Source organism: Schistocerca piceifrons, chromosome 6 (assembly GCF_021461385.2).
Source record: "Schistocerca piceifrons isolate TAMUIC-IGC-003096 chromosome 6, iqSchPice1.1, whole genome shotgun sequence".
Taxonomy (NCBI): Eukaryota; Metazoa; Arthropoda; class Insecta; order Orthoptera; family Acrididae; genus Schistocerca; species Schistocerca piceifrons.
Genome location: NC_060143.1, coordinates 331,464,902 through 331,488,967, shown reverse-complemented (window position 1 = coordinate 331,488,967; position 24,066 = coordinate 331,464,902). Strand labels below are relative to the sequence as shown.

Genomic DNA, 24,066 nt, shown 5'->3' with positions numbered 1-24,066 from the left:
CCAATTTTCAGCAAAGAAATGCTGGTACACATGATAGAATTCACAGGTTCTCCAAGTAACGAAATGTGTGCTGAAATGTACAAACACAAACCAATAACTGCACTCTGAAGAAGCTCAGGCAAAGGCAATATTCACTTACCTGAAATATCACAAAACTAGAGACATAACAATCTTGCACACAATCTCAAATCCTTGCAAACATTACGAAGGGTAGGCAAACTTTTAACCACTATCTTAAGAAATGAAAGTTGTTTTATTAATTTTTTGTTTGTTAACAGGTACATGTCTGTAGCCTTGGTACACATTAAAATCACCACACCACAGGCGTCATTAGAGGGGCAAAAACGAAATGATACAGCGCATCAATACATAAATCAATAATTCATTTTTTGCATATGAAAGAGTAAGTCCACGCTGAGTTGGCTGAAGTGCACAGAAATCATGCTTCACCATATGACACAGTGGTTATGTGATGCAGATGCTTCCATTATGGTCAATTAAATCTGAATGATGATGAACCAGTAATCACAATGATGGTCCTGGTACTTCAAGATTGGCTTATTGCATTAAAGCGATAGTGGGAAAAGTGAAAATCAGTCATAGATTAGTATTTTGCACAATATTTTGAACACAACAAAGATCGTTACCCCCTTGGTTCTAAACCTGTCCGGACCTGCTCAAAACACCTGCCAAACTTAGGCAGCAGTTACCTAATTACTAAAGCACATGTTGGGGGTGTCAATACGACTCTGCAGAGAGCCAACAGCAGAAGCATGTGAGGCAAAGACCCAACCATAATTGGGTAAGGTGTTGCTGAACGTTTCCTGGGACTGTCATGGTTCCGTAGGATGTTAAGATGATTTGTCACAGGCAGCTGTCCAAGGGGCGTTTTTGCTCCAAGATAATACCCCACCCCTCATTCTGCGCAGGGCAGTCACATATGCTGCATATTTGGGCTCTAAGCTTTTGCCTCAACCCTTTATTTTCTTGACATGGCACCTATACCTGTTCCGCTGAAATATATCATTTGACAGCTCGCATGTAGTGGATTATACTGTGATCGCGAAATTGCAATAGCTGCCACCGCACATGCCCATGGCTGACAGCTCTGAAGCATGTTTTGTAAATGTAGGTTACAATCAACATATATATAAGCCATCACATAATAATGTATGTATACAATTGTCATTTTCATAATCAGCCTCATTTTCATAATGTATGTATACACAATGACAACAAAGAATATTTTTCCAACAATGGAGAGAACGACTACAGAGAAAGCATTTGACAGTACACAAAACTAGGAAATAAACAACACCCAAAGTTAATAACAATGTCTGAGACATCGTTCCAAATTGTAACCATAATAGCTGCACATGAAATGTTGTATAGCAATGTAAACCTAAGCATACGAAAGACTACTCTATTCACAATTGTAGAATGAAATAAAGAAAAAGATGTACAGCATTCTTGGTTGCAGAGAGAGACAGACTTAATTCTGTATACATTTACACTCACCAGTTTACCAAGTCAATGGCTCATCCGGTTCTCTTCCACCACCAACTGAATTTTTCACTGCCAGTATTTGGCTGGCAAGGGGAGGAGAGGCAGTGGCCTGAAGTTCCTGATCAAAAGACTTCCTGCCAATTTCCTGGTTTAAATACCAAACCTCTCCACAGTGTGCCTCAAAGTGAGAGCATCTGACACTGCTGATAGTGATCTGTCAGTCGGATGGAGATGTGCAGCATGGTGGACCCCCTTGTGCTATTTGCGAGGGGTAGGAGGCAATGTGCAGGCACAGGGTTCCGCCCTCTCCCTTCCCTCACATCATCATCGAACACAAAACAGTAGTACACCCCCCCCCCCCTCCCCCCACACCCCTAGTTTTACAAATACTGTAATGGAGCACGTTGTAAATAAATAAACAAAAGTTATCATTGGAAACAGCACCAACACTACCATTGTGGTTATTCATCAAGAGAAATCATTAACTGTTCATTCTAATTCAGAATTCTACCTATGGTCTGTGCTTTTCTAATAAGTTTACTAACAAAGTCTACATTTTTGCCCATGAGGTGGTGCCTACGGAAGCAAAACCTGATGTAATAGCCTTTCTACTTCCGTTATGGTAATAGACTTGTTATTATTTCTAATTTAAGTCTTAACATCACTCCAATTCAATTGGGTTGAAATGGGAGTGATAAGGTGGTAGACGAATTACAATATGACCTCCTTTCCTTGCAATTTCATATACACATATCACAGGCTTATTTTGTTTTACAAGTGAAAATAACAGCAGCTTTGTCATGTTCATGTCGGCAGCAATGTCTCTCGCCTGCAACCACGGCAGCATAGTTTCCTTGTTGTCACAAGTTGTTGGAGTTTTGTCTAATATCACAGAATGATAAAGTGCATTATCTATTACAACCATTGCTGTAACATTAAGAAACACTGGAGAAATAGTGGATGGTCCATATCTTCCTGGTAGTTACAGGTTTTTCTCGATCGAAAGTCTAAAAGGGCTTCACGCATAAAACCATTTGAAGAACCTGCATGGGCCACAACTTATGTGGCTCCTCTTCGCATTAGCTGATGACCACTGCTATTCAGAGAATCACCTATCCAGCACTTATCAACTGCTTCTCCAGCTTGGGCGCAGGTTTCATCTAACTGCATGTATACCCTTCCCAACAATTTTATGTACGGAAATACTACAAGCCGCACTAACACAAGCTTTTTTGAGCAAAAGTTTCTGTCCAGCTAATTATTTTAAGCGACTGCTCACACTTTTTAGTTCTTTGATTGAGTCCTAGAGTTTTTGAGGTATGCTCTAAACCTTTATCAGCAGCAACTGATACACGGCCCTGAAAATAAATATTCTTTTTCTTGCTCGTAAAACTCCTGCATCCTTCATAGAAATTCCCAAGCATGACTAATGCCACAAATGGTAATAAACAAACAGTAGTTGAAGTGGTAACATAACACGACTATATAGAAGCAGGCAGTTGCACACTAACGCACAATGTTTACACAGAAGCTGGCAACATGGTAGTGTTGATGCCAGAACCAGATTCTGTAGCTGGGCTGTAATTGGTTCAGAAGACACAGTGCCTCACGTTTCTCATCTGTTTGTCAACCATACTGCCAACCCACGGTGCATATGTAGTGACTATGAAGTGACATGTTTCAGTGGTTCAGGTTTTTTTTAATTTTTGACTACTTCCTCTTTTGTCAGATAAAGAAACCACTGAGTGGCAGGCATTTTCAAAATCATGACAGGTGGTTTTTTAGGTGGAACATTTCCTGAACAGGCCAAACCAAAACTTCTATAAACAAGGTCTCCACCAAGCCATCCACCATTCGGAAAAATGTATTGAAATTAAGGGTGAATGTGTAGGAAAGGATTAAAGCATTACCACATTTCATATTGACTGATTTCAGATGAGTAAAACTTTATGGCAACCCTGATAATTTATAAATATTTTCTGGGACTTTGTGCATTATAAACTAGTTCTTATAAATTTTGTTAATAAGATGTTCTCACAGTGATGCCTTACCTTGCGGTACTTATCAAGGTTGACTGTCTCCAGTTGTGAAAGACGCACAAGGTTTGTCCCAACCAAAATTCTTAACTCCTCACGTTCCTTTTCTCGCCTCTCTCTATCCCTTGAATGTCCTTGATGTTGCATACGCACCCACAGTTTATTCATCTCAGCAAAGTTCATTAATACAAAATCAATTGAATCTCGCACCTATAAATGCATCACAATTTCATGTCACTAAATATTACACAGTTCATATAAATAGGAAGTAGAAATTTACTTGTCTTCAGAATGAGCTAATTAGCAACAGAGTCACAGAAAACAAACATTTATTTACATAAGTCTTTAACTGTCAGGAGAAAGAGTGTGTGTGTGTGTGTGTGTGTGTGTGTGTGTGTGTGTGTGTGTGTGTGTGTGTGTGTGTGTTCTCACTCTTACCGTTCCCTCAGCTTCATCATCTACGTCTGCAACATCGGGCAGCACATTACGTGTACACTGCAAAAGATAGTTGCGAAGGAAGAGACCACGTAGGGGATGCTGCACCCCGCGGCACATCTCCACCAAATCACGCAATAAATCACGCTTGCGGCATGTGCCAGTCTTTATGTAAACAAGACCTACAGTAATCAGCAGATACCTGAAACAGTATTTCCATTTCAGGGTTTCATCACTGGCAATAATATTATACCTGCAAGCCAGTTACAACTTTTATACACTACAGTAAATAAATAATACAATCACTATAACTATTCTTTCTTTGACAGATAAATATCTACACTGATGTCAATGCTATTGCTGCTAAAAACCTATGTTGTATAATCTACGACACAGTCAAATGAAAATGAGACAGACAAAAAGAGTAAGTAAACTATTTATTGTTTCAAGAGTAATTGCCAAAACTGTTAATACGTTTATCCAATTGTGAGACAAGATGATCAGTGTCTGCATGGAAAAATGTTTGTAGTTGCCCACAGAATCCAGACTGTATGCAGGTGCTCACCTTTTCAGGCCTCTAAAAATTTGGAAATCGCATGGGGAGATGGTGGTGGTGGTTAGTGTTTAACGTCCCGTCGACAACGAGGTCATTAGAGACGGAGCGCAAGCTCGGGTTAGGGAAGGATTGGGAAGGAAATCGGCCGTGCCCTTTCAAAGGAACCATCCCGGCATTTGCCTGAAACGATTTAGGGAAATCACGGAAAACCTAAATCAGGATGGCTGGAGACGGGATTGAACCGTCGTCCTCCCGAATGCGAGTCCAGTGTGCTAACCACTGCGGCACCTCGCTCGGTCGCATGGGGAGAGATTGAGACTGTATGGAGGATGTGTAAGAGCTTTTCAGCTTCTGCAGTGCACTCTAAACAATATTAGGGCAGGCCACATGTCGTCAAGGTTGTTTTGACTACACTGCTGAAGTTTCAGTGGGAGGTCCTTACACATCTTCCATACACTCCCAATCGGCCCCTGTCTGATTTCCATAGTTTTGGAGCCCTCCAGAAAAACATCTGTGGCCTCATACTATTCAAGAGTCATCCTGTGGTGTTTAATAACCAACATGATTGCCTGTGTCCATCACAGCACTGGTCTCATGGGCCTCTTGAGGAAAATGGTATATAAAAAGTTTAAACACTAGGGCTGCAGACCTTGAGGTCAATGGCTAAAAAATTATCGAAGTTCCGAACTGAAATGAGTGGGGAAGAAATTACTCAGTATTTAAAGGTCAAGTTTAGAGTTGCACCATGAATTGTTAGTGGCATTACAGTCACCCAGTAAAAGGGAGTGGGGGTGTAGCAGGGAGATCAACTCTATGATCTCACAGTATGAAATCTATTCCTTAAGAGGGAGGCAGAGTTTCTTTTTGTTATGGTTTTAGGGTGCAAAACTGTTACGATCATTAGCGCCCGGTCTGTGACTTAGGAAAACGTATACACTCGCGCGCACACACACACATATCCATCCACACATATATATACTTGTGTCTGTATATGTGTGGATGGATACGTTTGTGTGTGCGAGTGTATACCTGTCCTTTTTTCCCCCTAAGGTAAGACTTTCCGCTCCCGGGATTGGAATGACTCCTTACCCTCTCCCTTAAAACCCACATCCTTTCGTCTTTCCCTCTCCTTCCCTCTTCCCTGACGAAGCAACCGGGAGTTATGAAAGCTCGAAATTTTGTGTATGTGTTTTTTATTGTGTCTATCTACCAGCGCTTTCCCGTTTGGTAAGTCATGGAATCTGTGTTTTTAATATATTTTTCCCACGTGGAGCTGACAGTTGTTTTTCTCTCTATTTGTAGCTAATTAAGGAGATGTACTGGGCTTATATTCTTCCATGTTAAAGTAAGTTGACTGATCTGATGATATTGCTGGGCCCATATGATCACTAACAGGGTTTAGCTCAATACTTTCTACTGGGATTCATTTGCCATGGTGCCACCCAATTTGATCACGAACCTTCCCCCTAGATTGCCACCCCACCCAGGCAATGGTCACCTGACAAGGAGGTCATTGTCCCAGGTCCCAAACAACATACAACACACACTCCTGCAAATTCACAGTGACATATCAGCTCAGGCACCGATGGTGTGTTTCCTGGTAATCATGAGACTACCACAGTGTGGATCACCAAAAATGCAGACCACTGGTTACCGTCCTGGACATGGGTGACCTCCCACATGTGGCCCACACTACTAAGAGGTCAAACCTTGTAATGGAGGAGCCATTTGTAAATTAACTGAAAGGGGTACAGGATTCAACAAAATGGCAAAGCTAGCTGAAAGCAAGCACTGGAGGTAGGGCCGAGTCGACATCGAACAGAGCATCCTGTGGAGGTTAAGTTGAAGGGGAAAAAAATAATCAGAGAATAATACTGTCACACAGGAAGAGGTAAAATACTGCAATGACTCGGGGCCCCACACTTGCCACACATGTATTCGCAAAAAGAGATGTGAAACCATATTCAGGGTGTGTCCAGAAAGCAATGTTTTTCTTTTTTTTTTCTTTTTGTGATTCCACTATATGCTACAGAGCAGTCAGACTGGTTGGGGAGCGTGAGATGGGGGTTGGGGCGACCCTTAGCTTTCCAGCAGTAGGTCACTTAATTGCCTCCATGCTTCTTCTGTCAGCCTCCATGGAGTGGTCACATCAACTCACGATGTAGAAAACTTCAGAGCTCTTCTAGGCGATAAAAATCTTGAATTCTTGGTGCTCCACAGCTTTCAGATATTTATTACAATATATCTTCTACACACCACATGAACTGCACTAGAAATGTTTTATATAAAAACTAGTTTTCAGGTTTATAACGCATCGTCAGTGGCATATTATGCACTTCTATACCAGTGACATGCTTGTCAGTTAATTCAACAGGATCTGAAATATGCCCTATAACATTGTACACAGTTTGTGTAGACTGCTAGACAAGTGCATAATATGCAACTGATGATGGGTTATAAATCCAAAAACTGGTTTTGGCAAATAAAACATTTTTAGTGCAGCTCATGATGATAGGAGATGACTTAATAATCATGCAATAAAGCTTAACGAGAAGCTCAACAAGGCACTGCAGGAAAGTTTGGAATGCTTAAAGAAGACTCAAGCAAAGCCTACTTGACCAGGATTAATGTGACAATCATGCTACAGCAGCCCTACAGACCCAACCTGTCCCCGACAGACTTTTTTTTTGTTGGCTGAAAAGGAATATCAAAAGAAAGCCTCTCAAGTTGGTATATAACGTGTAAGCTACTCTGAGCACACCCCAGTTGAGGAGTTCCAGAAAGCTTACAACACATGGAAATCATGCTGGCAAAAATATTTTGCTGCAGAAGAATCACACCACACTTCAAAGAATTTGAAGTTGTTTAACACATCTGGAGGGGGGGGGGGGGGGGGGGGAGTGATATATTACTTTAAGACAAACCCTGTGTAAATGAAAAATGTGAATAAAGAATAGAAATTTACAGGGCTGAAATCAATATAAACTCGCTGCCTGTCACACTATAATGAAACAGACCTTTCTGCTCCATTTTGATTACATACGACTGAAACCAACAGCAAGATTTTTCCCTAGTTCCTTAACGGTGTAATTATTATAGTACACAATAATAAAATCATAAAAAAGATTCCAAATGATAGCAGCTTTTATTAATACTCTCTACTGCAAAAAATACATCAGATATAGTCACAATTGTTGACACATTCCTAAAGCTGGGCTGTAAATGTGACCTCTTTTCTTTTTAAATGTCAATTAACACAATACTATCTCTTATTAAGACATTTGAAAATGCAAGTAACTCAGATTCTTCCACTTAGCCATCTATATCTCATTGTTATTTCCTGTCACAAAATCTCATAACTTCCTATTTAAGACTCTCTCTAAAACAGATCTACCAGAATAAATTACATGAATGTCCAAATGTGCTGCTCACAAAGTTATATAAAATTATGACTGGGTGTGTGTAAGAGAAGTTATCAAAGACTTTTCTTGAATGAGCTCTTCTGTCATAACTGGGGAAGCTCTGGATAGGCTTAGGAACAGCAGTGCAAATGAGAGGCCAGAAGTAACATTTCTATACTGATTGAAAAACTAGCTACTAGGAAGAGGCCTTTACAGAAGAACTGTCACCCTAAGCACACCATTAGCTTTGAGTTCCTCTCTGGGAGACACCACCTTGACGAAGCACTGTCCATGCGGGTGGAGAGGCTTGCATATCCGCGGGATGCTGAGGTCTATGCCGAAAGTAGAGGACCTACTGCCGGAAAGGCCTCAGCCGATGGATCAGACGAAGAGTGTCCCACAACATCCCTTCTTCCCTATCCACTCCTAGTCCTACCCTATTCCCTGACCCAACCCAAGGTGTTATGCGACCCGTGCCGAGGGGTGCGTGGCACATAGGAAGATGTGTCGCAAACGGAGCCTCAGGGATACCGTGTGACCTCCCTGAGTAATTAGGCTTACTCCGCGTGGGGTACTCGTGGTGTGGACCTTCTAGATCCCCAAATCTCGTGGGACCGACATGGACACGATTACGGAAAAAGAAACTGAGGGGCACATTGAGACCTCAGATACCCAAACATCGGGGACTGAACCGATGGAAAGCTATTAAGTTAGAGGTCCTGAATAGAGGCAATGAATCTACATTTAGGAATAGCAGAAGGGAAGAAGTAAGTGACATAACATTTGGTTCCATGACGATGGGTAGCTATGCCAAACAATGGCATGTGGTGTTGGAGCCATCCTCATCGGACCACATGTACATTAAATTCAAGGTTGAAATGGGAATCAGACAGACCATGACTTATAGAAATCCCAGGAAAACAGACTGGGAGACATACAGGAGAGACCTTGACTTAGGCTTATCGGAAATTAAAACCACGATAAGGAAGCCAATAGAATTTAAGGAAGTAATGAGGCTGTTACCTCTGCCACAGTGGCCTCATATCAGGATAACTGCACAATCACCAGGAAGTGCACAAATAGGAATGTTCCTTGGTGGAATAACAAATTGGAAACGCAAAGAAAACAGGTACAGAGACTGTTTAATATTGCGAGACGCAAAGTACAATGGGCTAAATATCGTGAGGCCATTGTCAGGTACAACCTTGCAATAAGACAAGCAAAGGAGGGATCCTGGAAGGCATTCTGTGAGGAAGTGGAAGGCACGGCTGCACAAGCCAGACTTCACAAGATTCTCACTAGAGTACCAACTAACCCAGGAGGTACGTTGAGGAAGGAGGATGGAGAGACAGCACATGAGACACTGGAATTGCTCCTCAAAACTCACTTTCCTCAATATGCTCTGCCGGCTAACACAGACCAGTATGTGACCCCAGAGAGACAACAGTTCTCACACATTCGAAGAGAGGACTGGGAATCGGCCAAGGAGTGTGTGAACTTCAACAAAATCCAGTGGGCAGTGGGAACATTCCAGCTCTCCTGCAACAGGCAGGAGGAAAGTTTGTAAGAATCCTATGCAGGCTATTTAGCTTAGCAGTAGGAATCATTCCCAATGTTTGGAGGGCAGTGAAGGTTGTCTTCATTCCAAAGCCAGGGAGAATTGATCATATCAAGGCCAAGGATATGAGACCAATCAGTCTGTCCTCCTCCATTCTCAAATCACTGGAAAAACTGGTTAATGTATATGTTGGGGAGAGGAGGCTATGTAGGGTCCCTCTACACCTGAACCAACATGCATACCAACCAGGTAAATCATGTGAAACAGCTCTCCACCAACTCGTCGGGAAGGTGGAAAAAGCACTTCACTTCCAAGAAATAGCCCTCTGCATCTTCCTGGAGATAGAGGGGAGGTCTTTCGCAACACGACCTTCGATTCCATGGTAAGGGCAGCAGAGGTGCATGATCTGGGGACCACTATATGGAGGTGGACCAGAGCCATGCTTAGTGGAAGGAAGGTAGAGGCTACCATGTTGAATGAAAAGATGGTATTAAGACCACTAGAGGCTGCCCACAAGGAGGAGTTTTGTCCCCTCTATTGTGGAATCTAGTGGTGAACGAATTCACTGAGGAACTAAATTCCAGACAGTGCTTCTGCCAAGGATACGCAGATGACCTTGTCATGGTAATACTTGGCAAATTCACTGACACAGTTAGGAATATGGCACAAGGAGGGTTGGACATTGTGCAAAAATGGTGCATTAAACAGGATCTGAGAGTTAATCGTAAGAAGACTGTCGTGGTGCCATTTACGAAGAGACGTATTCAGCGTGCAAGTTGGAATCTAAAGCTCTTCGATGAAACTCTGAAATATCTAGGGGTAACCTTGGATGAGAAGCTAACTTGGACCCCTCATATTAAGAGTATCTGCTCCAAGGCAAAAAGCACTTTAGTGGGTACTAGGAGGGCTTGTGGCAAAAACTGGGGCTTAAGCCCCAGGGGTATGCACTGGATATACACCACAGTGGTTAGAGCTAAGATATCCTATGAGGCCGTAGTGTGGTGGAAGAAGCTAGAACAGCAGGTTGCTGCTAAAGAGCTTGCTAAGGTGCAGAGATTGGCCTGCTTAGCCATAAAAGGCGGAATTAGCAGCACACCAACCTCTGGAATGGAAGCCATGCTGGACATGCCTCCACTTCACCTTTGGGTTAAGATGGAGGCAGCAGCTGGGGCATACAGACTTAAAACTGGCCAAAACTGGGTCTCATTTGGATATCCAGAATCACACACTAACATAGTGAGTGAGGTAAATATAGGTATGGGTGGGGAAATGCCCGCTGATTATATAATAGCTCTTAACTGCTTTGACAAGCCTTACAATATAATAATTGGAAGTAGGGAGCAGTGGGAGAAAACAGTTCGACACTGTACAGGGGACATCGTTTGGTTCACCGATGTGTTGAAAACAGATCAAGGGGTTGGGGCAGGGTTTTACGGGGTTCAGCCAAGACTGGAGAGCAGCATCTCTCTAGGGAAACTGGCCTCTGTATTCCAAGCTGAAATTACTGCAATCAGGGCATGTGTGGAGGAGTAGGAGTAGGTGCTACAATGATCATAGCATCTACATCTATTCAGACAGCCAGGCAGCCCTGAAATCATTGGCAGCTCCTGCAACAAGCTCTAAGATTGTTGCAGATTGCCACAGGGCTCTGGTGGAGCTAGGGAGAAGCAATAGGGTGTACCTAGTGTGGGTCCCTGGCCACTCAGGGATCTGTGGCAATGATTAAGCCAATAGATTGGCCAGTATGGGGGCAACAACTCCATTTATTGGACCGGAACCTGTCTTGACAATCACCAAGGCTATGATCAAATTAGAACTACGGAACTGGCTTAGGAAACAGCACGTAGCATATTGGACCAAGGTCCATAAACAAAAACATGGTAAGGTAATGATGCCCAAGCCACGTTTTAAAAGAAGCTCTGTAATCCTGGGATTGAACAGGAAAGAGATCAAACTCATGACTGGACTGATGACCGGCCATGGGAACTTCAAAAAACACCTACTCACTTGGGTATAATGGAAGAGGACTCTAAATGTAGGATCTGTGATGAGGGTGAAGAAACTGCATCACACCTAATCTTTGAATGCATGGCATTGGAGAGTAAAAGATACAGAATCTTCGGGACAACTAGACCTGAAGAAACTGTGTCTAACAAAAACTGCTAGAGGGTCTCCTTGCACTATTTAAGGGCACTGGTTGGCTTCACTAGATATACAGGGAGCGATACCACACAATAAACCTAGTTTCGGTGCGGGCAGTGGTGGGTTAGACCTAAGCTGTTTTAGATCTCCTGATCAAATCAAATCAGCTTTAAGTTACAGGCATGCCAGGAGGAAAGTCACAAGTTATTAACATATTTAAGTCCATTGCAAGATTTAGTCAATAATAGGGGAGCTGGAAGCATAATGAAAATTCAGTATTAGTGATGGTGGAATAAGAAATTTTACAAAGTTAGTGCAACAAAGTAAGTGGTAACTTGGTAGACAACTTGTCAGACTCGTTGTCACAGCGCGTACATACTCAATGTCTTTATTAGCAGCAAACAGTGACACAGGTTCATTTAATCAGCAAATATAAAGTATAATGATTATGTCTGACATTAAACATATTGCTTTGGTATTACTCCATGCTATTTATAAATGTAAGTTCACTATGTATCTAAATATTCTTGAAGAATTATAGCAACACTTGTTTCCCGTATACAGCAAACAAAAAAGGGACAAAAGAATGCCATGTCCATAACAAAAATCCTCATTCAGACAACAAATTGGAAAGTCATGAAATGTTGCAATAGGAAACTGTTTAACGATTAGATTATCAAAATTTAAACTGCAAAACCTAATTTTCAACCTGTTCCTCTCCTCCCTCGTCTCCAGTGTAAACATTTCACTACTGCTACAGAAAAACAAACTTAATCTTAATCACATGAAACATGTCTGTGGTCGTTATGTCCAACTTTTAAAACTACTACTGATTTGAGGAAAACAAATTTCACCATTACCAGCTCTTTTTTTCGCCCACCATTAAAAACAATTGTTAGAGGTAGTTGAAAAAAGTATTACAAATAGATACTTACAACCTAGGAACAATATTGCCTGCATACTGCACCAGTTCATAGAGATCTGCAACTTTTCGACCCTTTTGAAACTCATCCAGGAGGTAGAGCTCTAGGTGACGTAATTCATCTGTGATTGACATATCTACACATTCGTTGTCAAGGTGTGTACAAATGAACTACCTGCATAAACAGCTGTAACAAGTCAAAAGCGCTTGCTAGGGCAGGGCTCAACACCTAACAGACCCACATGAACCTGAAATGGAATTCTCCTGTCAGAGCATGCTGGCAGTTTCCCCTCCCTGGTAACAGACTAATCTGTAGCATGGCCCAAAATCTACATTAGCTTGGAGCATATCCCTTTGGTTGTGAACATGTGTGAAGGCATGTAATGTGACTATGAACTACAGGCTGTGGTAACAGATTGATCTACGGTGTAACCAGGACACGTTAGCTCCATTAGTTAATGGAATTTTTGTTATAAAAAAACAGAAGATAAATTCAGAAAAGTTTTTATTGCATAACTAGACAAATTAGCGCATTTTATGAGCTATATACTGCACATCAACTGTGAAAATGAGTTTATATGATAAGACCACTAGTATGAAGCAAAGGTTGGATTGGTGTAGGAGGAGAAGGAAATTGGTCGAGTCCTTTCAGTGCCACCATTACAGCATTAGTCATTTCGAGAAACAAAGAAAAACATAAATCTGGGTGTCCAGGCAGAGATTTGAACCTCTCCCAGATTGGAGTCCACTGTCTTACCACTGTGGTGTCTCACTTGGTGGTTAAATTGGAAAGTAACAAACTGGTTATGAGTTGGCAAAGCCAACATGTGCAAATACAAGTTAAAAGTTTCTGTAGCAGACTTATTTGCAGCATAGGCCAAGATGCTTATTTTATGTTCTTTCCTTTATAAATAACTAAAACATGATAACATCAGGAAAGCCGAACTATTTAAACAGAGAAATATCCAACATCAGCACATTATGTGGGGGTACCCAGAAGAAACTGAACTAATTCTATGGTGGGAAGAGCTTCTGTAATACCACATTTTGCAGAGTGAACATTCAAGAGTCTGTACGCAAGTAGGTCAGGACTAGTTTTGGCAGAGTTTATAGCGGCAAGTTTTTTGTGCAATTGTCATTTTTGCAATAGCTGATTTTGGTAAACAGCATCAGGTGGTGAAATTCTGTTTTCTGCTTTGGAAAAAAATGGAACAGAAACTCTTGAAACGTTAAAAGTGGCATACAATGACGATGCTATGGGAAAAACTCAAGTGTCTGAGTGGTTTTCCCATTTAAAAAATAGTGAAATGTTAACTGATGACAAACCTCATTATGGTCGTCCTTGCCCTGCCCAAACACATGAAAATGTTGAAAACATTCATGCAATCATCAACAGAGGTTGACAATGGACCACTGAAGAAATTGTGGAGCTGTTGGGAATGACTGAGTTTAGTGCAGCGAATTGCAAAAGAATATTCAGGAACAAAAAGGACGGCTGTTTAATTCAAGCTGTGACTGCTGAACAAAAACAGAGTTGCATGAAAGCATGCTATGCTTTGAAAGAAGAGGCCTGAAATCATCCAAACATTTTTTCAAAAATTATAACAGGTCATGAAACTTGCTGCTATACTTACAATCCTGAATCAAAGCAACAATAAAGTCGGTGGAAGAAGTTCACCTCACCCCTAGAAAGAGTGTCAGGTGAAACCTAACATTAAGCAATACTGATTTATTTTTTCAATCTGAGGAGTCATCCATTCAGAGTTTGTTCCGCAGGATCATACAGTAAACCAGGCTCTCTCTACATGGAAGTTTTGAAAAGACTGTGCAACAGTGTGCAGCGGAAGCACCTTTATTTGTGGCAGTTGGGCGACTGGTTTTTCCATCACAATGCCCCTGCTCACACAGCCATATCTACATGACATTCTTGACCAAAAATGGTATGACCCCTGTTCCTCCCCCCACCCATACTCACCAGACCTTGCAGTTTTTTCTTTGTGTCCTTGAACAAAGAGAGACATGGAAGTAAAGTTATTTGACGATGTTGCTGAGGTGAAGAAAGGAACGATGGAGACCCTGACAAGCATCACAAAAGATGAATGTAAACAATATTTTAAAACATGGAATAAAAGATTAGACACATGTATTATTGGAAGTGGAGAGTACTTTGAAGGGATTGATGGTTTATGCTCCAAATGTGAATAAATAAGTTAATAACAAAAAAATAAGTTCAGTTTCTTTTGGGCAACCTTTGTATACATTCAAGGCTTAAGAGACGGGTGAGGGCAGCAAACAGGCGAGGCATGCTTGGGAGTGTAGAGCTAAGCTAAAGTTTGTAATGTGTGTAGAAATTAATATTGGCCCAAGGGAGGCACACAGGTTATTTGCCCAAGGAAAAACTCTTGTAACATCCACACACAATAAACTTGGCTTCTCTGATTTTTCTACATAATAAGAGAAGGCTAGAGTGAAGTTCACATAGTAATTGATATTCTGGCATTACAATACTGAACACACACTACAGTATAGATATATAATATAAGTAAAGGATACAAAGTTCATAATAGCTCTTAGGTGACAGCAACGACGTTCTCAGTTCACCGAGCATAGTGGATGCATGCTTTAGCCCATCCATGAGCTTGTTCTTATCTAGGCAGCGCTTCATCTGGAAGGCCTGCACCTTGACCACACCAAGGGCCTCATCCAGCAGCTTCTCCTGCTCCTCCACAGGAGAAAGCTGCACTGGGCTGGTTGGCTGCAACAAGGAGATAACAGATGGGGGCAATGCATCACAACACGCGGAACATTGATATATAAACAACATATTTCTATGAGGTGACTTCAAAAAGTGAGTTACAGATTATTACACTATGCCAAGTAAATTTTACTGAATTCTGCACTACACTTCAAAGCCATACACCGTTTTTCAAGTCACCAAGTTTCTTTAAACATCAGTTGGAATGTTCTACCAATCACTCAATTCTTCGACACTAGAAATCCACTCCTTGGTCACGAAGACATTCGTGAGCTGCTGTGTGAATGTCCTCATCACTGCAAAATCATTCATCCCAGATGTTCCTTCAGCTTGCTGAAAATATGGAAATTGTATGGGGCAATATCCTCATTCCTTCTCAGTTAGCATTAGCCTTATCTGTGTATCCTTGGTCAAACTGTTGGTATAATTACACTATAACTGGACATGACATTGTATTTGGACCATATGCTGCCAGGATTTCATGCTGAATCTGTATGCAGTTTAGACATGTTATCCACAAAAAGCTGGGTATGCCACAAAGCTGAACGCAGAGGCACACTTGAAGGTCGTCAGGAAGGATGTTGGGAGGAGGGGAGGAGGGAAGGAGGGGGGGGGGGGGGAGGAGGGAGGGGCAGGGGCAGCAGTAGTTCCAATGAGGGAGCAAGGGTGGAGTACAAGATAGGTAAAAGTTTACTGTGTGGTATTCACAATCTGTGTATCTTTATCTACGATCCACAAGCTACCTCGCAGTGTGTGGCAAAGGGTACTTTGTGTACCACAGCACTTCCTCCATTTCCTGTTGCAGTCTCTGACAATTTGCGGAAGAATGATTGCCAGTAAGCCTGTGTGTGAGGTCGAATCCCTCTAATTTTACCTTCATAGCCTTTTCATAAGATATGCATAGGAGGAAGGAATATAGCTTTTGACTCTTCTACGAACATACATGCTTAGAACTTTTAACAATAAACCACACTGTGATGCAGAATGCCTCTCTTGCAGCTTCTGGGACTGGTGTTAGTTGATTCAGCTCTATGATGCTTTTGTATTTACTAAAAGAACCTGTAACAAAATGTGCTGTTCTTCTTTGAATTTCCCTCTATCAGTTCTATCGGATAAAATACTGACAAGCAATATTCAAGTATTTGTAGAGCGAATGTTTTGTAAGCTACTTCCCCTGTTGACGGGCTATACTCCATGAGGATTCTTACAATTAATTTGTGATTATTTTTATGTAATCGTTCCACACCAAATCTGTAGGCATCTACTCCTACATATTTTATGGAAGTAACTGCTTCTAGTGATTGTTCTTTAATTTTGTAATCATAAATAAAATTGCATCTTTCTGCCTACATATATGCAATACATTACATTTGCTTTACGTTGGGGGTCAACTGTCACTCCCTGCAGATCTTCCTGCATTTTAAAACAATTTTCTAGCACTGTGTCTACTCTGTATGTAACAGCCTCATCTGCGGAAAGCTTCATGGAACTTCTGACATTATCTACTAGATCTCATGCATGTTGTGAAAAGGAATGGTCCACTATGACGCCCCTGGAGCATACCCAAAGCTACCTTTACTTCTGAAGACATATCTCCATTCAGAATGACATGCTGGGTAATGGTTGCTAGAAACTGTTCAATCCAGTCACACAACTGGGCAGATATTCCCATAACCTTGTATTTTGTTCATTAGGCACCATGTGCAAGTGTATTGAAGGCATTCGATAAATCAAGGTACATGAAATCTAATTGGGAACCTGTATCTACTGATTACTGGGTATTAAGATTGAACAGAGCAAGCTGAAGTTCATGCGATTGTTGATTTTGGAACCCATTGTGGTTCCTTTGGCCTCCAGAAATGCCATAATACGCAAACACAAAACATGTTCCAAAATTCTAACACTGACCAATGTCACGTGATACAGACCTACAATTTTGTACATCTGCGAACCTTCTTGAAAACGGAAATGACCTGTGCTTTTTTTTCTAATCATCAGGAACACTTCACTCCTCTGAGACAAATTATTTTGCATATCTTATGCAGAATCATACTGGTATCCCATCAGGTCCAGTGGCCTTTCCTGTTGAGCTATTTCAGTTGATTTTCTAAGCAGTTGTCACTTATTTTGATAGCAGCCATTTTGTCATTTGTTTAAAGGAGTCGCTATAGCATGATCTTCCTCTGTGAAACAGTGCTGAAAAAATGTTTAGTATTTCAACCTTTTTTGTATTGTCTTGCATTTCAATTCCATCATGGTCACAGAGGCCTGAATAGATGGATTCAATCCATTTAGTCATTTAACAAATAAACAAAATTCTTAGGGTTTTCTGTCACAGAGAATTTTACTTTCAAATTTGGTGAACTCTTCACACATGGCCATCCTTATATTAATTCTGGTTTTGTTTGTCTGTGAGACTCTGGCTATGTTTGAGTTTTCAGTGAAGGTCTCTTTGCTTTTGTAGCAGTTTCCTAAGACAGCTGTCTAACCACAGCACGTCTTTTGCATCCCTCACAACTCCACTCGGCAAATGCCTAGGCCTATCTAAAGTGTATGGTACAATGCTCTTCTATTTTGTTCATTGATACTCAACATAATTAGTGCTGGAGATGAACTTTTCCTGCTGACCAGTTAGGCAATCCAAAACCTGTTTCTTCTCGCTCCTGCTATCTTCTTGAAGTCTGTATTTGTCCTAAAGAACAGCTGCATCATAGTTTGCAGTTGGAGGTAGCCAATGGGAGGATGGTAATTGAGTAGCCAACAAGCTCTTAACCAGACATCACCTATGTGTGGGGGGAAAAAAAAAAAAACAGAAATCTTTTGTATCCTGAGAACACCCCTTCATTCACCTGCTCTTGAAATTTTTTATATGAGTATGTAATACTTCTGCATTTACTTGTAAATGTTGTAAAAGTTATTGATGTCTGATAGATAATACATAGTTTGGGTCGTGATGAACTGTTGTATTGCCCAAGGTCTATGTAGGTCTGATGGTAATAGATTTATTTACACAAAATAGGGTTTATTCCCACATGGACTCCTAAAACTTTCCATTAAAAACTTATCCTTATTTATTCCTGTGACAAAAAGCACTTGATAACATCTCAACATCACTGAATATTGAGAATCAACTGCTGCTTTGAAATCTTAATTATCCACAATTAATCATTGCAGCTATATCAACAGTGAACTGCAGAAATAGTCAATGACATATTCCATATCATTTTGTTTTGGCACACATTATGAAACGTCAATTCTGCTGATACTACAGTTTTTATTATTCTAAACATTCATATGAGGACGCCTTATATACGAGAGGGAGGGGAAGAGAAGTTGTTGACAGTAACATTAAAAAGCCTACTGGAGTGATTTTAAATATTTTCCAGCTACTACAATAATTACTTTGTTGACAATTTTGGTTCTGCAAGATATTCAAATGTCATTCAAGTTACTTGTTCTACAACTTAATGTACGGTTCAAAGCATGAATATGATTTCCAGTGTCCTTTGTACGCACCTTGAACATATCTGGTTTTAACTTTGTGTTCTGGTTTCTGAAAGGTGACAAAATCATCAATAACACTACCAAAAATAATGTACTAAATTGTATAACAGCACGTGATAAATGATATGCATTTGTTTCTTTTTTTTCGTTTACAACCTTGAAAGAAGAGACGTCCAGTACCGGTGACACACATAACACTAGAGCGACCGTCTCGGCCTACGAGGCAATACTAAAACTCTATTTAAATCGGTAAAACGGGAAAACTAGCTGTTCTGTGTGAAGGAATAGTAAAACAATTTTCTCTATCGCCAAACTCGGGAACATAACCTAGATGACATAAATAATACTAAACATCAAATGAAATGCACCACGAACGTTCGATGTGCAGAAACTGTTGTGCACTATAAATCTACTGTACGCTAAGATCACAAGCGAACTGTTGTCAAATAGCAACAAACATGCAGACCTGCTGCACTAGCAGAGTTACACCTACCATTTTCCTCCCATCAACACCACGCAATTGACGTAACATGGAAGACGAACTCAAATGTACATTTCTATGTCAAATATCTGTTACTCAAATGTAGCATCGTATAAGAACATATCATTGTAATTAACCTTTATCATCTTACTTCCTTATGATTGGTAAATCTGATAAGTGTGTACGATAGAAGCTGAAATGACTCCGCCTCGAAATAGACGCGCGTAATTCGAACAACATACGGTTTCTAATTGACATAAATAGCTGTACAAAGGTAAGTATTTTTAACCTAAAATATTTCGTACCGTATATTAGTAACACAAATCTCTTTGTTGCATGTTGTTATACGTTAAAATGAAAAACACCGATATAGACTTTGCTGGTCGTTCTATATAATGTTAAGAATTTAATTCAAGAGCAGATGAGATTTTATTTATAGTTATTTTTTAGATCCGTGGATGCTCGACATGAGTTTGTCGCCAGGATGTAGAACATTTTTATGAATGTACTGGTATGCGCTTTCAGAAACTCACTAGGAATTTCCAGCACTGAACAATCAGAACCATAACTAAAAGACAAGAGACAGAGATGATTTTCACAGGCATACCTCTAAAAGAGCTCTCTACCAAAACAGTGTTCATTATATACCCAAAATACTTTTTAGTACATTGAATGCTACAATAAAGAAAATTTAAATGTTCATAAATTCAAGATAGAGCTAAAACAATTTTTAATAATGCATAGCTTTTATAACATGGAAGAATATCAGAATGTGAAAAAGTATAATTATTTTGTTATACTGGTGTAAGATGATTGTATTTATATGTAAGTTTGTAAATAACTCTAATATAAGAAATTTTATTGTAATTAGCCCTGGCTATGAATTGACACATCCATACAACAGATGAATGACGAGACTAAATGAATTGAATGGAACCATATGGTATTGGAATAGTTATATGCTTGCTCCTTTCTGTGTCATACTGAAATTTTAATATTTTTGTGAAAATCATATTTACTTTTTGTATCATGATCATAATATGCACTGTTGATTTTGTAAATGGTGCAATTCTTGTTGGCAAAGTATGCAAGTGGAAAAACATACTTACATGGTATGATGTGGATCCCCAGCTTCTGTAAGAACATCGAGGGTGAACACCACCAATAACTTTGATGACCTGTTCTGTGTAATAAAGACTTAATTTGCTTTTGACTGGTTACCCCAGAATGGTATGTCATAAGTGAATGGAAATCTCCAAGGTATGAAGCTTTGAGTATTTCCAAGTCACAAATAAGTGCAATAGACAAAAAACCAAATGCTGTCGAATTCAGTTTTGGTCAAAGATGTGAATTGATCCGTTAGGGTTATTATTAATAAGTAAGCCCAGGAATTTGGAAGACTTAACTCTAAATATTTCTTCATCACCACATTTTTATCTTCTTGTTTTATATGTACTGTGTGCAACTGAATGATGCTTACATTGAGAGACAGACTGTTTGAAATGAACGAGTCTAGAGTTTCTTTGAATATAGTGGTCACAATGTTTTCTATGATGCATTTGGATCCTTTGTTAATCATAATGTTTCTGTTCATCTGTGAATAAGGTGAACTGTTTTCTTGGCTCATACACTATGGCAGATCAGTGATAAGGATTAAGAGTAGTAAGGGGCCAACAGCACTGAGCCCTGCTAATGCTATTACTGTACTGTTCCCTGAAGGCATAATTACAGTAATTTCCATATAGGTCATTCCCTGACAAGTCAACCAGAGGTACTCACCTAACATATCCAATTTTGTTAAAACTTTTACAATAGCTACAGGCACATTTCAAAGGAAGTTCTATAATGTTTTAGCTCAACATATGTTTCACTTTTGACATCGCAGCCATTAGTTTGGAAGTTACTCAGCCAATGTGCATATTATTGCAAATAAATGATCATGCTTAACAATACTTTATAAGATGACTATTGCAGTATGAAATATGTAAACACTGACGAATTCAATGAAGTAGCATATTTTTCCACAATTGCTGCTCAAAGTGGGCAGCCCACTGCACGAATGCCATCTCAGTTTCAACCATTGATATTTCCAGCCTAAAAATATTTTTATATCACTATATTGTTTTTTATCAATGAAGTTGATGTAAGACCACATGATACACTACTGGCCATTAAAATTGCTACACCACGAAGATGACGTGCTACAGATGTGAAATTTAACTGACAGGAAGAAGATGCTGTGATATGCAAATGATTAGCTTTTCAGAGTATACACACAAAGTTGGCTCCAGTGGCGACACCTACTACGTGCTGACATGAGGAAAGTTTCCAACTGATTTCTCTTACACAAACAGCAGTTGACTGGCGTTGCCTGGTGAAACGTTGTTGTGATGCCTCGTGTAAAGAGGATAAATGCATACCATCACGTTTCAGACTTTGATAAAGGTCGGATTGTAGCCTATCGCAATTGTGGTTTATCGTACCGCGACATTGCTGCTCCGTTGGTTGAGAATATGGAATCAGGGGGTTCGGGAGGGTAATACAGAATGCCGTGCTGGATCCCAACAGCCTTGTATCACTAGCAGTCGAGATGACAGGCATCCTATCCGCATGACTGTAATGGATTGTGCAGCCACATCTCCATCCCTGAGTCAACAGGTGGGGACTTTTGCAAGACAACAACCATCTGCACGAACAGTTTGACAACGTTTGTAGCAGCATGGACTATCAGCTCGGAGACCATAGCTGCAGTTACCCTTGATGCTGCATCACAGACAGGAGCGCCTGCGATGGTGTATTCAACGACAAACCTGGGTGCACGAATGGCAAAACGTCATTTTTTCAGATGAATCCAGGTTCTGTTTACAGCATCATGATGGTCGCATCCGTGTTTGGCGACATCGCGGTTAATGCACATTGGAAGCATGCATTCGTCATCGCCTTACTGGCGTATCACCCGGCATGATGGTATGGGGTGCCATTGGTTACACGTCTTGGTCACCTCTTGCTCGTGTTGATGGCACTTTGAACAGTGGATGTTACATTTCAGATGTGTTACGACCTGTGGCTCTTCGCTTCATTCGATCCCTGCGAAACCCTACATTTCAGCAGGATAATGCACAACCACATGTTGCAGGTCCTGTACGGGCCTTTCTGGATACAGAAAATGTTTGACTGCTGCCCTGGCCAGCACATTTTCCAGATCTCTCACCAATTGAAAACATCTGGTCAATGGTGGCTGAGCAACTGGCTTGTCACAATACTGTGGTGTCACCGCCAGACACCACACTTGCTAGGTGGTAGTTTTAAATCGGCCGCGGTCCATTAGTACATGTCGGACCCGCGTGTCGCCACTGTGTGATCGCAGACCGAGCGCCACCTCAAGGCAGGTCTCGAGATATGGACTAGCACTCGCCCCAGTTGTACGGACGACGTAGCTAGCGACTATACAGACGAAGCCTCGCTCCTTTGCCGAGCCGATGGTTAGAATAGCCTTCAGCTAAGTCAATGGCTACAACCTAGCAAGGCGCCATTAGTAACATTGCATGTATCTAAAGAATCTCACTTGTATCGCCACAATCTCCAGATGTACCAAAAGGATGGATTAAAGTTAAGTATTCCAGAAGCTACGTACTTTTCTTTATAGCATTCATTACGTATCCTGTTTCAGACCTCACGCCATCCTGCTTTAGCTTAGCGCGTGCCTTTCGGCTTCCTCTCATTGTGTCTAGGCTGTCTTGTCTAGACACAACATTTTTTGGCGACGAGTCAACGAAAAGGGTCTTGTTCTTTCTAATTGCTTACGTTTACTTGTGTCATGGCGTCGCCAGATGTACTGTCCGAATTTTATCGCTTGCAGAATCAGCAGACACAGGCGTTATTGGATGCCCTTGGACAGTTCGTCCAGGGTCAACGTGCACTGTCACACGATGCAGCCGCCGCCGCTTCACCGCTACCGCAGCCACAACATGCAGTTGCACCCCCATTTCGTCCCTACGAACCAGCTAAGGAAACCTGGACGGAGTGGTCACGCCAGTTTGGATTTCATCTCGCCGCCTACAGAATTTAAGGTAACGAGCGGCAGCCTCATTTATTGGCATGTGTAGGGGTGCAAACGTACCGTGTGATAGTGAAATTATTTCCCCGACACGACGTAGCAACTCTGTCCTACGAAGAAATTTTGTCGGCATTGGATGCCTATTTCAAAGAACCAGTCAATGTCGTTGCAAAAAGGTATACGTTCTTTCGTTCAAAACGTACGGCCGGTCAAACTAATAGGGAGTGGGTTGCAACATTGCAAGGCCTTACAAGGGATTGTGCTTTTGAGTGTGAATGTGGACTCCCTTATTCAGATACTATGGTGCGTGATACAATAGCACAGAACGTTTCTGATGTTCGCATACGGGAACAGATTTTGAAACTCGTCAATCCCTCCCTTCAACAAGTGATAGACATATTGGATAGACAAGACACGCTTGACTTTGCTCAGGAATCGTTTGAAACTTCGCCAGCCGTGTGTAACATTAGCCGGCCCGCCGGGCGCGTTGCACGGCCCGGTAAACTGCCCAAGGCATACATCCGAGTCCAGAGCACCTCCGTGCCATACAAGACTTGCCTTCGCCGCAGAATTTGAAGCAGCTACAGAGTGTGTTGGGTAAAATTAACTATTATCATCGCTTTCTGCGCAATGCCTCTTCCATTTCAGCTCCGCTTCATCGCTTACGCCGTACAGGTGTTCCGTTCGTCTGGACGACGGAATGCGAACGCGCC

The 24,066-nt window shown here is 41.1% G+C and overlaps 1 protein-coding gene across 3 annotated transcripts in view; it reads right to left on the bottom strand.

The window, feature by feature from the left end:
• The window catches only part of LOC124802535 (vacuolar protein sorting-associated protein 35), a 92,886-nt gene extending 73,444 nt beyond the window's left edge, over nt 1-19,442 (bottom strand). The window contains exons 1-6 of one of the 3 annotated variants that reach the window (XM_047263391.1): nt 18,972-19,284; nt 18,828-18,864; nt 15,110-15,311; nt 12,570-12,693; nt 3,981-4,179; nt 3,558-3,752 (exon numbers count right to left, since the gene is read on the bottom strand). In XM_047263391.1, the coding sequence (XP_047119347.1) occupies nt 3,558-3,752; nt 3,981-4,179; nt 12,570-12,693; nt 15,110-15,311; nt 18,828-18,836 (729 nt within the window). In that variant the 5' untranslated portion in view covers nt 18,837-18,864; nt 18,972-19,284. Of the gene's footprint in view, nt 1-3,557; nt 3,753-3,980; nt 4,180-12,569; nt 12,694-15,109; nt 15,312-18,827; nt 18,933-18,971; nt 19,285-19,308 lie in introns of those variants that run through there. The other 2 variants (XM_047263390.1, XM_047263389.1) reach the window with 2 other exon arrangements.
• Nucleotides 19,443-24,066: the final 4,624 nt, after the last annotated feature.